This window comes from Phocoena sinus, chromosome X, assembly GCF_008692025.1.
Source record: "Phocoena sinus isolate mPhoSin1 chromosome X, mPhoSin1.pri, whole genome shotgun sequence".
Lineage (NCBI taxonomy): Eukaryota > Metazoa > Chordata > Mammalia > Artiodactyla > Phocoenidae > Phocoena > Phocoena sinus.
Window position 1 is genome coordinate 64,557,309 of NC_045784.1, and position 18,126 is coordinate 64,575,434.

The window sequence follows — 18,126 nt, forward strand, 5'->3', positions numbered from 1 at the left end:
GGAATGGACAGTAAGCAATTTACCCAAGGTTACAAGGTTAGTAAGAGGCAGAGCCCAGGAAGCCTGACTTGAGACTATAATATGTACTATGACTATATATTGTACCTAAAGATAATAGAATTCACTGACTTTAAAATCTGAATAAATTGAAAGGAGTTCTTCTTGAAAGCCCAGAATCATTATCATAACTTTGCCTTATTAAAATGTGTTACAGTATAGTGATGAACTGAGGAGGCTGCTAAGATGTAGAGGGTCCCTATACTGAATGTACCAAAATGCCCAGCTTTTCGGCTTTTGGGTTTTTTTAAGTTTTTCTGTTTTATTTTTCCCTTCATGTCACACTGCTGTTTACTATTAACGTACCTAAAATGTCTTCATCCTCTTTTCAATTTACTAGGAACTGAAAACTAAGCTTACCAGAAATATGTATTAAATAAAAGCCAGCAGGACTCTGAGGAGCTTCTTTTACAAGTTCCTTATGCTTTGTTACAACCCACGATCCTGTATCTTACACTGGTTTCAGGAAGAATTCCATTAGGTTGAGGCTGTTATAAGTCTGATACATAGATAAATCAGGCATTATCATATAATTTCTGCTGACTGAATATAAGAGTTACATAAATGAGGGCCCTAAATGTTGACAATACTCCCCAAAGTGACTTATATCAGCCTAACTTTCTTTACTAGAAAATGTCATAGTATTTCCTAGTTATAGCAACAAACAATACATAATTTCTCTTATTCTTACCTTTGCTCCACCCAAAAATCCCAAGGAAATGGCAACCCTAGCTCGTAGATCTGGCCTGTCTCTGGGCCACACATAAGAGAGCATTGCTTTTATGATTTTCTGAGTATCAACATCTTTTAACTGTTGAAAGAGAGAACAAAAGCAGTGAGTAACATGTCATTTCAAAAATAAATATAGTTCAATAGTGTAGAATTATGTAAATATTTGAGGAAAATACGAAAACATTACAAACATAACTTTTATTCTGAATCTAAGGTCAATATCTTTTAAACTCAAACTATTTCAATAGTTTTTTAAAAGCTACTTATTTCTCTAAATTTCTTACTTTCAGCTATAGCCATCCTCATATTGTCAAAAAGTTATCCATACATTTATTTGAAGTTATCTATATATTTATTTCTTATCTATTAAGCTATCAAAATATTACATAAAATTTAAGAAATATTTCCATATTTCCATCTTTGTGGTGAAAATCTTTACATACGTTGGCCTCTTTATCAGTATGTTTATGTAAGATATTTTGGAACCCTACGTCCATCCTCATGACAGAGCACAGTTACAATACAGTGTTTAGGAAAGTATGAGTCTTGGCATTGACTATATAGAACAGAAGCTGGGTTGTTAAAAATTTCAACAAAAACATAACTTGCCAGTCATACTTAATCTGACTTAAATCTACCGTACATTTTTCTTTTTCCCAAGTTCCCGAGGCAACATTCCCATTAAATCTTTTTGTTTTAGTTTCAGCTTTTAGAAACAGAATATTAAGAATGAAACCTACACTTTCCAAAGCCAAAATATGTACACACATTCCCAAACTACTATATTATTTTAGTTGTTGAAATAATCCCCATTTTAAAAATTGAAGTATCTGGGCTTCCCTGGTGGTGCAGTGGTTGAGAGTCTGCCTGCCTATGCAGGAGACATGGGTTCGAGCCCTGTCCGGGAAGATCCCAGACGCCACAGAGCAACTAAGCCCGTGTGCCACAACTACTGAGCCTGCACTCTAGAGCCCTCAAGCCACAACTGCTGAAGCCATGTGCCTAGAGCCCATGCTCTGCAACAAGAGAAGCCACAGCAATGAGCCCACGCATCACAACGAAGAGTAGCCCCCGCTCACTGCAACTAGAGAAAAGCCCGCGTGCAGCAACGAAGACCCAGTGCAGCCAAAAATAAATTAATAAATAAATGTATTTTAAAAATTGAAGTATCTAATCAATTTCTGTAAAAGGTATTAAAAAATAAGAAGAAAGTTAATGCTCATTGTTGGTGAAGGTATATGGAAATAGGTACTCTAATACACTGCTAATGGGACAGTGCACCGAAATAATCTTTCTGGAAAGCAATGTGATATCTGCCATAAGCTTTTAAAATAATTCTGCCCTTTGCGTTGAGAATTCCACTTCTGGGAACTTAATGCTTTAAAAAAATATATAAATATTCTCCAAGTTGAATCAATTTTACTTCCTAAAAATCTCTTGAATTTGTCTACTTCTTTCTGTTTCCACCACAAACGTAATCCAAGCTATCATCTTTCTCACATAAACCACTGCAACAATCTCCTAACTGATCTCCTTGCATCCGCTCTGCTCCTGGTCTGATTAGTTCAGCCTGCAATCAGATATTACTCAGTTTAAAATCCTTCAATGCATATAATATGCATAAAATAGATAACTAATAAGAACCTGTTGTATAAAAAAATAAATAAAATTCAAAAATAAAGCATTGCTAAATATATATATATATATACACACACACACACACACACACATGGCCCTAAATATAAAAAGATGCTCAACTTTACTCATACAAATAAAAAGTGCAAATTAAAACAACTCTGATATATTTTTTATCTGATCAGATTAGCAAAGATAATACTTTGTTTTGGTAAAATTGTTGAGATGGGCACTCCTAAATATTTGTTTTTATATTCAAAGATCATCTCTGGAAAGATACCAAAGAAATTGGTAATAATGTTTGCCTCTGGGAGGGGGAACAGGGTAGGGGGAAGATTTTTTTTTAAATTCTGTATCCTTTTGTTCCTTTTGAATTTTGAACCATGTGAATGTGTTACCTTTTTAAAAAATTAATAAAATTTTAATTAATAAAAAATATAAATTGAAGTAAACAAACAGAAAAACCCTTCAGTGGCATCCTATCACTCCTAGGATAAAGATCAAAGTCCATACCATGGCTTATGAGGCTCTGCTTGCCCTGGCCTCTAGCTTCCTCTCTCGTCATGTCTTATACTACTGCTTTCAGTGTTCACGCCACACTACCTTTCTTTCAGCTCCTCAAATAGACTATAATCCCTCCTGCCACAAGGCCTTTGCACAATACCTTTCACTTTGTCTGGAATAATCTCTCTCTCTGAAACACCAACCTGCCCTCAACTTCTTCCAATTAGTTAACCGCCAGCTCAAGCAGCACTTCCTCAATGAGGTCTTCCCTAACCCCAGTCAGGATCCTTGGCTATATTCTCTCACAGAACAGTATTCCTTTTCTTTCAGAGAATCCATTTCAGTTATAAACTACATATTCAACAATGTGATTATCTGATTAACAACTGCTCTTCTGCTAGAATTTAAATTCCACATGAGTAGTAACTTTGTGTTTTGTGCTCACTGTTGTAACCCAATACTAAACACAATGGCTGACACACAGTAAAGGTACTCAACGAATAACGAATATTTATTGAATAAAGGGATGAAAAATTTAGCCATAAGGATGTTCATTCCCATGCTGTTTTAATAGGGGAAAAATTGGGTTTAGGCTAAATGATCAACAGTGGAGAATCATGTAAACAAGTTACAGTGAATGCATACAGCAAAATATAGCCATTCAGAAATATATGCAGTGACACAGAAACATGTTAAGTGAAAAAAGCAGAGTACAAAACATTTTTTGTGGAAAAAAATGTTATGTGTGTATGAGTTTACACATGCATACAAATGGATCTGGAAAGCAATACCCCCAAAGTGTTAACATCAGTAGCTGTGAATAGATGGAATCATTGATGATTTTTTATATTTTTTGCTTTCTTGTTTTCTGTAGTTCACATATAATAAGAAGAAAATTTAATTCATTTTGGGGGGAAAGTTAGACAATTTCAAGTAGATTTGCACAGCAAAGAATGGGGGGAAACTGTCAACATATAAGAAATCCAGGACAACACATTATATTATACAGGGTAGCTTTATATTATAGTTATTTCATCCAAGACTCAGCAAACTATTTTCTAGTCTCTTTTATTCAGTTTATTGAGTAAACAGTAACAGAAATAAAACTGTTCATATTGTACTGAAAACAGGACTACCTTCTTGAGCTGGTTTAAATACACTGGATTGCAAAAACATGAAATGCTGAAAGTATAGCTCTTAATGCTTTATTTTATACACACATACACTCACACATATGAGCTCTCATAACTGGTAGGGTATTTTAAAAAAGGGAATAAAGCTGTAATTTTAAAATTCACTTTTCCAATTGAACTAATACTAAACATATAATTTGATGTGTTATAACACAAACTGCAACATTTCAACTACTTCCCCATTTCACAAGTTTTATCTGTCTTATTTTTCTTGAGGGAATAATAGCAAAAAGGCCCTGTTTCCACATATCTTTAGAAACACTCTCTCTTGTCAAAAACCTTCTACAACACACCCCAAAATTTCTTCAATAAGGACACAGAGAAGTTATGACTAAGAGCAAAAAAATTATTCTAGTTGGCTTAATAGCGCATAAAATGTCACCACCTCATTTAACAAAATGGGTTCTAAAGTTGTGTAATCGTGCATTATGAGTCCATTAGGCTGTAAAGTACATGTCTTTCAGTTATAGTTTGGATAAACTACAAAGTTTGAAAAATAACGTCTTTTTTAAAGAGCAGGCCAAATCAAGAGGCATTTCAGAGGCTGAGGCACATTTTTAAAGTATTTTAAACCAACTTATTCTTGCTGCACAAGAGTAAAATAAAATTGAAGGCCTCAATACAGATCCTGAAAGATAATATACCCCCTTTCAAAATCACCACAGTTAATTCATACTGGACACCCAATGGTAATCCTGAAAGACAAAAGATTTATCTAAAGCTGAAAAGAGACCAGTTGCAGCTTAAGGCTGAATCAGATATCATCTTCACATCAACTCATCTTTCCATTTCAGGCTGAGCAATACAAATAGCATATACACCATTTTAAGATCACATTCTTAAAGAAAAGGTGAGAAACGTAGGAAATGATCAAGGGGGATGACAAGAAATTGAATTATTTGAAAACACTATGTAAGGAGTAATTATATTATAGTATAGGGGGAAAAAAACCCAATGATTTAAGAAAAGAAAGTTCTTTCTCAAGGGTCAAAATCCCTGAAGTAATCAACGGTTGATATCATAGTAGTTTTTCTTTAAGCCTTGCTTACACATAAACAGAAAATATGAAATTTTATGAAATTCTTTAACTTTTATAATTTTCACAGTACATAGAATTTAGAAGTTGTTTTAAAAACATAACTGTGATTACTACATCATGATAACAAAAGTTCTCTAAAATGAACACTATAGAAATATTAAAAAGCCTGTAAAAGTAGGAGTCAATCTACTTTCCTCCTCTGCTATCATATACAATGTGGCCTTCTTGCTGTAGCTAGATAGCCTCAAGTTCAAAACATGAAACTGATATTTTAAGCCCCATTACACTGTAAAACTACTACTACGTTAGTATGAGGAATAAAAGTTTTTAGAAAGGTCTCAACTATATACTGGAATTAGCTAGCCATAATAAAGGAAAGCAATTAGATTCATAATAAAAACACAAGAGTAACAAAAGAAGGAATTCAAATTGGCTCACTAAGATCTTTGAATGATAACAAAATTGTACTGAATTTTTTTCCCCCTAGAAATGAGTTTGGAAGAAAAGGTTTGGAGACATCAGAGAGCTATCAAAGAAGAGATGAAAGTAAGTGAAAACAAGCTGGACAAAAAGAAAACAGCAGGTACCAAAGAAGAAACTTGCTTGATACTAGAAACAATGCTCAATAAATATTTATTCAATTAATGAATTAACTATTCTTAAGCACATGAGGACAAGTTCCAGGAGGAACACCTAAATGCTCGATTTATTAAGTCATCACAACTTTTCATGGATTTTTAAATATTTATTTATTTGGTATTAATATGTAGCTTAATAAGCTTTATGAGGCTGGGCAGGTAAGAAAAAATAATGAAAGGAATATCTACTTGTACACAGGGAGCTGAAACAGCACAGTAGGCCAAAAACAAACATGAAAGTAACACTGGAAGTACCTGACCCAATAGTGTATAACTGGAAAGCCACAAACTGTACTGCTTATATGCAGCACTGCTCAATTTAACAGCATGACCTGAGGGAAAGATGCAGTTGCTCATAGTCATAAGTACTCTAAGTGAATACCTATAGCTAATAACCATGTGGACAGGGCACAAAAAGGACAAGTAAAAAATTAAAACACACCTGGAGCAGCTCACCTGGTAGAATTCTCAGATATTACAGATAACTGTATATTGATAAACTGAATACATTTTGCTTCTCAAGTCAGTGATTTCATATTTCTCACCAGAAAAGGCTGTTTAGCACTGAAGCAAGAACAATTTTTTCTACCAAAAGTCCACTCATTTCACTGGGCTTCGATAGGAAAATGAAAGAGTAAGAAAAAAAAAGATTTTTGATAAAGGTAGCAGAATCACCTTTTCTGGCAAGGTGAATTTATATAAGAATTCTGGTTTTAGAGACATTCTAAACTTCACTAGCAAGAAATGTTCTAACTCACAGAATCAAGGGATTGGTTTAGAAGGAAACTACTTGGGGGCAAAACTTATGGAGAGGAAGAAAATAAATATACCAAAAAATTTTGGATGCTATTTGTTTTGTATAAATGTGGGCTATAGGCTGAATGTTTTCTCTCTAAAGAACTAATTTAGCAGAGACTTTGGAAATGACCACAATTTCAAGGATACGCAAGCCATCCAAAGAACTGTCTCTTCAATCCAAGCTAAAGATAACTAACTGCAATTAAAGGAATAATTTTAACCACTACTTCAATACTGTTAGGGATAACAGTGGCTTGATAAAAGCTAGGTCAAAAGATAAGAAATCTCAGTAGATATCTAATGGAAAAATCTAGAAAGTAAGTGAAAAACTTTTCCCACATTATTGGGGATATAAGCATATGAGTTTGTGGGTGGGAGAGGAAAGATATATTAATTGTCAGGAAAAGCTTTACAATTATTGTTGCTTTCTCTGTACTTCGAAGTTTGTTTTCTAAGCTCTGTTGGTCTGAAACTGCAATGAAGAGCTTACCTGGCAGCGAAAAGGCCCTCGGAAAAAAATGGCTTATTCTATATATGAGATGGATTTGAACCCAACAGTCAATTTAATAATTTATAATTTAAAAAACTACCAAGTTGACTGATATTTGCATTGGCCACTCAGTGAATTCTCTATCTCAAAGGGAAGTCAATTTGAGAAATCAAATAAAGATCATAAGGCTGCTTGATGATGGATGTAATCAGAGCTGAAAAATGGCCTCTCCATGTCATACAGGTATTCTTGTCCACTGGTCTGTGTGTCCATTCATTTTAACAAGCCTGGAGGCTTATTATTCCATTTTCTCTCCAATCCTCCATTTTTTAATACGCTAAGTTGCTGTTTCACTTCTTTGATTATATCAATATTTATATCAAAGCCTCTGATTGCTCTAGTAAATGCTAATCTCTCTTTCAATACTACTAGCTTCTGGCAATATCTAATCAATAAGGATATGTTTCTAACATTAAAAAAAGAACATGTCAAGCAAAGTCCAGGAAGCAGTCCTTATATTAAGCTCTGCATTATTCGTGTTTTTATTATGAGCACAGGATTACCTAAATTTACTAACAGATGCTTCTCCCAAAGAGGCACATAATAAAGTTTAAATGCAGGAGCAAAGTTCCAAAATCCTTTAAAAATCTGAAGATTCTATTATAAAACAAGTAAGACTTTAATTCATCTATTTTAACAACAGGAGCTTCCAAATATTGAAACTGCCACTCTTTTTTCACAACCCCTTTACTATAGCCACATTGGATAAACAAATGATTTAAATACCTTCTGAGTAGCATTATTAATGCTTAAGAACATACAAGTAGAAATGCATAGAAAGTGAAGTGGTAAAAGTTTCAGTTGGTTATAAGGTAAAATCTATAACTTGTCAGTGATAAAACTTCTACATGGTAGTTTAGATATTCTGCCATCTAAACTGTTAAGTTTCTCAACAGCAGGGACTGTGTCTTGCTCATTACTGTATCTCCATTTACTTAACATAGAGTTATGCACAACGCAGGTATTCAATAATACATACTTTTAAAATGAATGGACAACAGCAGAGTATAGGACTTAACAATCTCACATTACAGTAACAGCAGCTAATATTTACTGCCTACTGTGTGACAGGCACTATTCAAGAGCTTTGCATGGTGTGAGGAGTTAACTCATTCAAATCCCCTTTGCTATGATTATCAGCCCCATTTTAAAGATGAAGAAACTGATACATACAGAGATTAAGTATCTTGCTCATGGTCATTCCAGTAGGAAATGATGGAGCCAAGATTCAAATCTAGGCAGTCTGGCTCCAGAGCTCAGGCTTTTAACTTCAACTCCATATTGCCTCTTTTCTGGTGTAGCCTTCATGCTCTAGTATCCTATGATTCTTTTTAGCTAATGAGGCTAAAGTAACACAAAGATGGCAGCGAACAAACGATAAAGAAGAGATCAAATATAAAGATTTACAATGATTTTTGCTTTGTTTTTATTTTACTGGAGAATAAAGAATCTAACTTGAAGTTTATATTGCTTGAGTCTAAGACTGCTTTTCCTGTATTAGTCAACATATTTTTGGTCTGTTTAGAGCATTACTTATAAACTATCCTTAAGAGGCCTTCGTGACAATCCTGAAAGCTGACAAATATCATGCTAACGATATATCATGCCATATCCATATATCCATAATATATGGATAAACAAATTTCAGTATTTGTATTAATTGTTAAAAATTCTATTTTATAATACTTTGTTGTTTCTAAAGACAACCAGGACAAATGTTAATATATAAAAATGGGATAGAAACATGAATGTGATGTGTTTTGAGTTCTGTGAAAGAAGCTACATGGGGGATTAAAGAAACAGGGAGAAAAGCACTGGAAAGGTTTTCTTACCAATCACCTCGCACCAATAAAATAAAATTTATTTATCTCTCTACAATTTAGAGAGCACTTTTACATAAAATTTGTTCACTTGCCAATAAACCTGAAAATATCATTTCTACTTTGAGATACCATGCATATACTGGTTGGGTGAAGTTAGAGGAAGATAATAAAGGCAAGCTTAGAGAAAGAGGACCAGATGGAGAATTGTATAACAGTATTCCAATGACAGTTTCACTCACTTAGAAAAAGTGTAGTGCAATTAAATCTTTTGATTTCAGTGGCCCTACTGTTTAGCTTGTCTGTATAATGATAATGATAAAGAATATGGATAATTAAATAAATGGATCAGGTAAATGGAGGATTTACCATGAAGCTAGGGGACATTCTAGAATCTTTTTAAACCAAGAGTATAGAAGGGAAAACATTAACCTTAACACATATACATTACTTGTAAGAGCTAAATGTAATTTATCTATATATAATGCTAGATTATATAACAAATAACCACAACCAATGCTATTTAAAATAAAGAACTAAAATATTTAGGTTGGTAACTAACTTTTCTTCTTTTTTAGTCAATCACGATATTTTTTGTCTTAAGCTTGAGAAAATCTCATCTATATAACCACGGTCAATTCATATGGTTTTGTATTAGAAAACCTGCAGTTACATGAGTCAATCAAAATATTCTGTAATATAACAATCTTTAATATATCTATCTTCCAATCAGCTATAAGAATTTCCAGGTACTTGTTATTGTCTCTTACCCCTTCTTTCGGGTCTGTGTGGAGTCCTCCTCCTGCGTGACCATGCCAACATGTCCTCTTTTCTATCAGTGGCCATACCTGAAGAACCTAGTTGAAGATGATACCAAGCCATCCATTAGCTATTCAAGAATTTCAGATCTTTGAAAATCTGATCTAATGTATGTCCCCCCCCCAACAAATTCAGAGGCACACCTTTGAGCCTAGCATAACTAAGTAAAACACCTTCATAATAAACTTACAGATACATTTATACAAAGAATATTGAGATATAACAAATTTTTCATAGTTACTTTCTCTAAATAGTTTTTGAAATTAATGTTTAAAAGATTTAACTTGTAATATACTTCTATTTGACTTATACCAGCTTTCTTACCGTCATTTGCTACTAAGGTACTGTGTAGCCCGTAACTCTATCATTGGCAAGTATATAATACAGTTAATTAATTCTATCCCACCTGCTTTCCATGTGTATAACATTTTTGCTTTACAATTTAATATAGTTGATCTTACATAACTGATTCTTTTTCTTATTATTCTGGCTTACAAATATATATATTTAGAAACAAAGTACAATTTACTTCTTCACAGTCTATCTTATGCTAGAGTAATCTGCATACATGTTTTGTCTTTACTACTATATGGTAAATTCTTAAGATTAGGGACAGTCTCTTTTATCCTTGTATCTCCCATGGCCCATACCACAGTGTCTTGTACATGGGCTTGTTGAATTAGCTTATAAAACAAAGCTATCTATAAATTTCCCAACTAGTCTTGAAAATATGCAAATATCTTGCCTATTATAATTTTTTAAAGGCCCTAGATTACTGCTCAGGTTAGAAAAATATAAAAAGTAAATCATTTGAGAAAATATAATAGTTGAAAAGATAGCAAAGATTAGGCTTAAAATTTAGGCTTACTAATTTTAAAGTGTTTCCTCAAAAAATTACTTAACTACATGGATATAATAATGCTTCTTCAGTAGCCATAATAATCCATAATTAATGAACAAGGGCATAGTTTTTTACAAACACAAACGTGTATCAATACTGAATCCTAAGTGTTATCAGCTCTGGACCAAGCTATGAAAATGGAATTACAGAAAGCAAAAGTGCCTTCTTGTTCTCACCAGTTGAGACCCAAAAACATAACTGCCATAAATGGGTTACTGATTTTTGGATCAACAATCTTAAAGCATGTTGAAAGGGAAAACATCGAAAGGTAATATTCAGTGTGACAATGTCACTTTGTGACATTTTTTCCCTCTAAAAGACTGAGCAATGTTACATTAAGGGGTCTAGTAAATAACACACAAGATAATGAGGTCTTCAAAACAGCAAAAGATTAAAATATAAATATACAGTGGTGTTATAAACAATGAGAAGATGGAGCACCTTAACTTAAAATTTTAATTAAATAATGGAAAATCTAATTCATTTCTACAGCTTCTGCGTAAATTAGAACAATGCTTTGTACCTTAACGGCAAATAATTGTTAATCAAAAAGAAAAAATAAAGGAAGTACTCAGGACTTAGACTGTCTTCTAATTTTCTAGTCTTTCTATCTTGGAGATTTATTTGTCTCATTTTAAAGCACTGAGAATTTTTAAAGGCGTCTTTCACTTACATTAGCAATGAAAAATAACCCTCATCAACATGTAAACTCACATGACTTTACCCCACAGGCTCTAATAAGCTTACAGTCCCTTGATATTCTGATATTTGAACATCTTCTAAGGTAAAGAAACTTTAATCACTTGAAAAATGTACAGCATTCCATATATCACATACAAATTACCAGGATAAATTTAAGCGTAAACAAGCTGCCATTACATTTATAAAAGCTTTCTAAAAACATTACTCTAGTTGGCATTGATCTCAAGAGATTCAGACAGATTTCTTCAGGAGAAGAAAAATATCAAGATTTCTTTCTCCATTTCCAGTAGCAAAAACATATCTTCTTATTCATCTTGCCAGTACTTAGAAAAAAAACAAAAAGGGAAATTATTTGGAAAATATAAAATATGTAGTATAAACTGGAAAATGCTCCAAGGGCTTACACCTTTTTCCTAGCTATATGTAGAAGTGTCTGCTTCATCTTACCCTTGTAGCGTCTAATAACTGTCTTGAATTGCCTTTTCCTAGTCTCTGCCATGTGGTATGTCTTAATGACTCTGAGATCTGCAGAAGAGAAGAAAAAAGAGGGAAGAAGTTTCAGAGTGGACAGTTAATGTTCATAGATTTATTGTCCATAAACATACATAAAAGTAAAACCATAGCCAATATTAGAAAGATGGTTATGTTTCTAATACATACCTAAAAAGGTAAAAATTAAATGTGTGGTCCAGATATAAAGTAAATTATATTACCCATTAAAAGTGTCAAATTGTACTTTCTTTCTGCCCTCTTTCTCTCTAGGTTTCTCTTTGTTTCTGAAGGCCTCCTATGAAGTTTTTAACCCCATTGCTTTCTTAAATGGCTTCTATGCACTTTTCAAACACTCCTCTCTTTACTGTATTTTATTATGTTCTACCTTGTGTGTGCTCCCTCTTTAGTCTTAATGTGAATGCTAAATTTAGACACTGGTCACAAAATCACTTTTGCCAAGGTTTGTAACCAGGTGATGGATTCTTGGGCCAATTTTTTGTCTTGATAATATTCCAGAAGTGGAGTTGAAAGAAAGCAGAATAAAAAATAGACATCTGTAGAATGGACACACATCCTTCTAAAATGCACCATCAATTTAGTGAAGAAAAATTTGCTTCTTAGGTCAAGAATCTCTCAAAAGGCAGGTAGTACTTAGGTTTTTGCTAAGCTATACATGAGTTGTACAAATGGATTAATGTCATTATATAAAAGTCAATGTTGTATACTGCAAAAGAGCAAAAATTAAATCAACCAAAAAACAACCTCCATACACACAAAAAAGCTAACCAAATTACTGAGAAAATTAACTCATTTGTTTTCTAGAATGTAATTAATGGTAGCGGTTTCTGTTTATATATACTTGTAAATACATAAGGCATTCCTCAATTATAAAAATTTCAAAAATACTAATAGCTATTTGCACACTGTCTTGCCAAACCCAACCTCCTACAACATGCCATGTACCCTCAAACTTCTATAAGCCTTCTACTGTCAATGATAGCTTTCTGGTGCTTAACTCAATTGTTTCCCTCACTGCCTTTCACCCTATTCAGACCTCATACAAGCTTTACTCCCTCATTTTCCTATTTTTCATAAGCCCCCAGTTCAAGTAACTATATTTCAAGCAAGATCTCGCATATGTCTGCACATGTATATGCAATTTAACCTTCTTTGCCTTTCAAAATTTACCCAGTTATCTCACAATGACTATCCACCTGCTTTATTCTCTCTCGAAACGTTGCCTACATATGGCCAATAGGTAAAAGATAAATGTTGGTGACACACTTAAATTAACAGCAAAAACATACTTTCTAAAATGATATTGGTCAAAATAAAGGTAATTTATCAAAAAATCTAAGCCCTTGAAAGTACCCATAAAACCCCTTCAAAATTTCTAGCTATCTCTTTATCCTTCTCTAATCAAACCATGTTTCCCTTATGCATCAGGATTCAAGGTAAATAATTTTTAAATGTTCACATTCAAACTGAACTTCTATTACTAAGATAGCATTGTAAAATTATGAACTATATCAAGCATATAAAAAGTTCAGGAAACAATATAATGAACACAATATGTATTCACTACCCCACCTAAGAAATAACAGGTAAAAAGAAAGCCCCTGACATGCTCCTCTACAATGCCATCTCCTTCGTGTTCCCCAGAGAAAATCAACATTGATTATTTAAAACATCTTTCATTGCAAAAGCAAAAACAAAAACAACAGTCACATAATGTGTTAATTCCTTTTGAGGGCTAGTCCCACCACTAATTAAAATATTGTTTCTATGGAAAAAAAATGTTCTGATTTCTAAACAACAGACTTACAAACACTTCTGAAACACAATATATTTGTAAGTTAGGGATTAACTCTACTTTTTAAAACTCTGAAGGAAGGGGTTTATAGCAAAAACAACAACAACAAAAAAACTTAAATGGAGGAGGGCAACAATGGAAAACAAGATGATTAATTCTTTGAAACTTGATTTGAAAATTAGAGGGTTGGCCTAGATGCTCTCTAAGGTCCCTTTCAACTCTAAAATTCTGTGATTTTTATGGAATGAAATGAAAATGCTGCAGTTACTAATTGGATTTTAAAAATCTTAATTGAGAAGCTTGTGTTTATTTCTTCAATAAATCTAGCCTCTGAATTTATTTATAACACCATCCCTCCAAAGACACACACAGAAATAAAACATATATTACTGAAAATAACAGACATGACTACTGTTCAGATACCATACAAATGCAGTATTCTGAAAATGACAATCTGCCAGTCCATTTGAAAAGGCATGTAAGTTAAAACACTAGAGAGTCATTTTATTTATTTTTTTATTTTATTTTATTTTATTTTATTTTTTAACATCTTTATTGGGGTATAATTGCTTTACAATGGTGTGTTTATTTCTGCTTTATAACAAAGTGAATCAGTTATACATATACATATGTTCCCATATCTCTTCCCTCTTGTGTCTCCCTCCCTCCCACCCTCCCTATCCCACCCCTCCAGGCGGTCACAAAGCACCTAGCCGATATCCCTGTGCCATGCGGCTGCTTCCCACTAGCTATCTACCTTACACTAACAAACGTAAGAGAGTCATTTTATTTTACCTAAAAAAAGAAGAAATTCTGGAAGAACCTAAAAGTCATCTGTGGCATCCAGGCATAATAATGTATGCTCTTATCTAGAACAGAACTATCTGTCCACTAATTAATAAAAATATTAATCCTTGATAGACAACTGCATAGGCACAATATCTTGCTCTGTGTAAACATTCAATTATTATTTACAAAAATTTTATCAGCACTAAAACCATCAATCTAGCAGACAGAACTACCTCCACGTAAATGAGACTAAGATTCAAGCATCGGAGGCTAATAAAATCAAAACCTATTCCATTACAACTGCATTTTTCCTTTAAGGTAAAAATTCAATTTTACTAAAAATAATCCTATTAAATAACTCTTTAGTGATTATTAAATATGATTACATCCTTTTTTAGAATAGTTAGCTTTCATAATACAAGTTATATTCAGTGTTTATAACACTTGAAGAATTACCTAATAATAAACAGAGATTAAAGAGCAATTTATAAATTGTCAACCCATCAGGGATTTTGGAGTCAATTATATATTCTGCATTCCTGAGGCTTTGGAAACAGAACTAAGTTTACAATTATCCATCCATGTTGCATGTAATGCTTAACAGTATCAAACAGTCATGCATGAATATTGTTATCATCTGATCATTATAAACCTAAAACATTTAAAATTAAGCTCTTGATACATTTTTAAAGAGAAACTTATAATTTAAAATTACATTTAACTTACTTTAAAAGTTTAAAAGTCTGAAATAAATGTTATTTAAACTTGGTTTTCTTCCCAACTTCTTATAAACTAGCTGTAGGGGGAGGGGTATGGAGAAAAGAAGAGGAAGTAATGGGCGAGGTGTGGGGGGGACCTCAGGGGTAAGAGGGGGAGAGGCAGAGGAGAGAAAATGTTAGACTGACTTCTTAGATTTTGTAATTATATTTCTCAACTGTAAGTTGAAGGATAAAAGGATTTCCTTCATTGTGTTAGATATTCAATAAATGTGTGTTGAATGAATGAATAAATGAACAAATAGCTTAAGGATCCTGGGCAGCTCGCATCACCTAAGTATTCATTCATTAAACCACAAAACCATCAGGTTGAACTATATTGCTAAAAAATTTGATGCCTCCAGAACAGGGATTGGCTATTTTTTTTCTCTAAAGGGCCAGAAAGCAAATATTTTAGAGTTTGCAGGCACATAATCTGTGTCACAACTACTCAACTCTGTCACTGTGGCACAAAAACAGCCACAGTTGTTTCTGTGCCACACAAATGAATGAGTGTGGCTGTGCTCAAATAAAACTTTATTTACAGAGTTTCCCTGGTGGCGCAGTGGTTGAGAGTCCGCCTGCCGATGCAGGGGACACGGGTTCGTGCCCCGGTCCAGGAAGATCCCACATGCCCTGGAGTGGCTAGGCCTGTGAGCCATGGCCGCTGAGCCTGCGCGTCCGGAGCCTGTGCTCCGCAACGGGAGAGGCCACAACAGTGAGAGGCCCACGTACCACAAAAAACAAACAAACAAACAAACAAAAACAAAACAAAAAAAACTTATTTTACAGACACTGAAATTTGAATTCCATATTGTCATCTGTCACAAAAAAATTATTCTTCTTTTGATTGTTTTCCCAACCATTAACAAATGTAAAAAAAATTCTTAGCACAGAGGCCTTGCAAACATAGGTGGCATACTGAATTTGGCTCAATGGCCATAGACTGCTGATTCCTGCTCTAGATGATTTCTAAAATTCCCTACAGCCACCTCCTGCTCTGGATGATTTCTAAAATCCCTGCAGCCTCTAAGGATTCTGAGAACGCCATAGCAAAACAAAAGAAAACACCTCCACAAAAAAATCACCACCACCACCATCACAGAAAATCAACTCATGAACAAAAATTATCCACAGAAGTCCCCTCCTCCTAAACCAGTTTTCCTTTTATCTACCAAATTTTTACATCTCTGAGGGCATAACACCAGCAGCAAGGCCTATTTAGCAGTTTGTGCAAAAACTCTTCATAGTTTTTATGTTTGTTTAGGCAACTTCTGTGAAGAAAGTTTAGACCTTGTTCCCCATTCATATAAGAAACTCATTTATCATCACATTTTTGTCATCATGAAACCTGTGCTCTGCTTCATATGTTTCATCTAAGCGGTGTGAAATTCCATGCTGTTTACTAATAAAGTAACAAAGAGTTACAAGGCATTTGCCAAATTCAGGGCAATAAAAACTAATGACAATGTTAAAAAGTATTAAAAAAGAAAGGAGGTGGATGGACCTAGAGTCTGTCATACAGAGTGAAGTAAGTCAGAAAGAGAAAGACAAATACCATATGCTAACACATATATATGGAATTTAAGGAAACAAATGTCATGAAGAACCTAGGGGTGGGACGGGAATAAAGACACAGACCTACTGGAGAGTGGACTTGGGGATATGGGGAGGGGTAGGCTGTGACAGAATGAGAGAGTGGCATGGACATATGTACACTACCAAACGTAAAATAGATAGCTAGTGGGAAGCAGCCGCATAGCACAGGGAGATCAGCTCGGTGCTTTGTGACCACCTAGAGGGGTGGGATAGGGAGGATGGGAGGGAGGGAGACGCAAGAGGGAAGAGATATGGGAACATATGTATATGTATAACTGATTCACTGTGTTATAAAGCGGAAACTAACACACCATTGTAAAGCAATTATACTCCAATAAAGACGTAAAAAAAAAGAAAGAAAAACAACAACAAAAACCTTCAGAGGGTTTTCCTGGTAGCGCAGTGGTTGAGAGTCCGCCTGCTGATGCAGGGGACATGGGTTCGTGCCCTGGTCTGGGAAGATCCCACATGCCGCAGAGCGGCTGGGCCCGTGAGCCATGGCCGCTGAGCCTGTGCGTCCGGAGCCTGTGCTCTGCAACGGGAGAGACCACAACTGTGAGAGGCCCGCGTACGGCAAAAAAAAAAAAAAAAAAACCTTCGGAACCAATTCATTTTAAATCATGAAATTAGGGGGGGGAAACGCATAAAGAGAACCTTATCACACTAAGAGTAATTCACCAAGGGCATATTTTAGACAAATTTAATAGTGAATTATTTCACTGGGCTCGTTTATTAGAACTTTAGGAAATTGGTATGAATCTCTCAGTGCTTCTAAGATTCCTAGCCCTACTGTGTTTGTGCACAGAATGGAGACATTACCGTACATTTCACACTGCAGCTGGAATGCTGAGATAATGCGAAAGAAGTTGAGAAAGTAGAATTGGACCTATATTTTTGCTACTTTACAATTTCAACTTTCAGTCTTTATGTTTACTAATATGGAGGTGGAAGAAAACTCTCAAGCACATTTCTTAACTTTCAGTTCCATAGCTGGACCATTTGAATCAGTAGCAGACCTGCCACTTTGTTTAGTTATACTTTTCTGTTAAAGCTCTCATTTATGTTTGTTGCCTTTTACAGATGTATCAGATTGCCACTGATGACCAAATTACCTGGAAAATTACCCTAAACTCATACAAGATAGGATTTTCATTTACTTGGGTCATTCTGCAAGGCTCACTCACCTATGCAAGTCATATCCAAAATATTTTAGCTTTCTTTATATGCACTCCAAGAAAATCTAATAACAGGCAGTCCTTTGGTAGGAAATATGTGACATAATTTTTGCTT

The 18,126-nt window shown here is 34.3% G+C and overlaps 1 protein-coding gene across 1 annotated transcript in view; it reads right to left on the reverse strand.

The window, feature by feature from the left end:
• The window catches only part of ABCB7 (ATP binding cassette subfamily B member 7), a 136,835-nt gene that overhangs the window by 76,767 nt on the left and 41,942 nt on the right, over positions 1–18,126 (reverse strand). The window contains exons 2-4 of the mRNA XM_032619708.1: positions 11,836–11,913; positions 9,737–9,823; positions 749–868 (exon numbers count right to left, since the gene is read on the reverse strand). Of these exons, the coding sequence (XP_032475599.1) occupies positions 749–868; positions 9,737–9,823; positions 11,836–11,913 (285 nt within the window). The remainder of the gene's footprint in view (positions 1–748; positions 869–9,736; positions 9,824–11,835; positions 11,914–18,126) is intronic.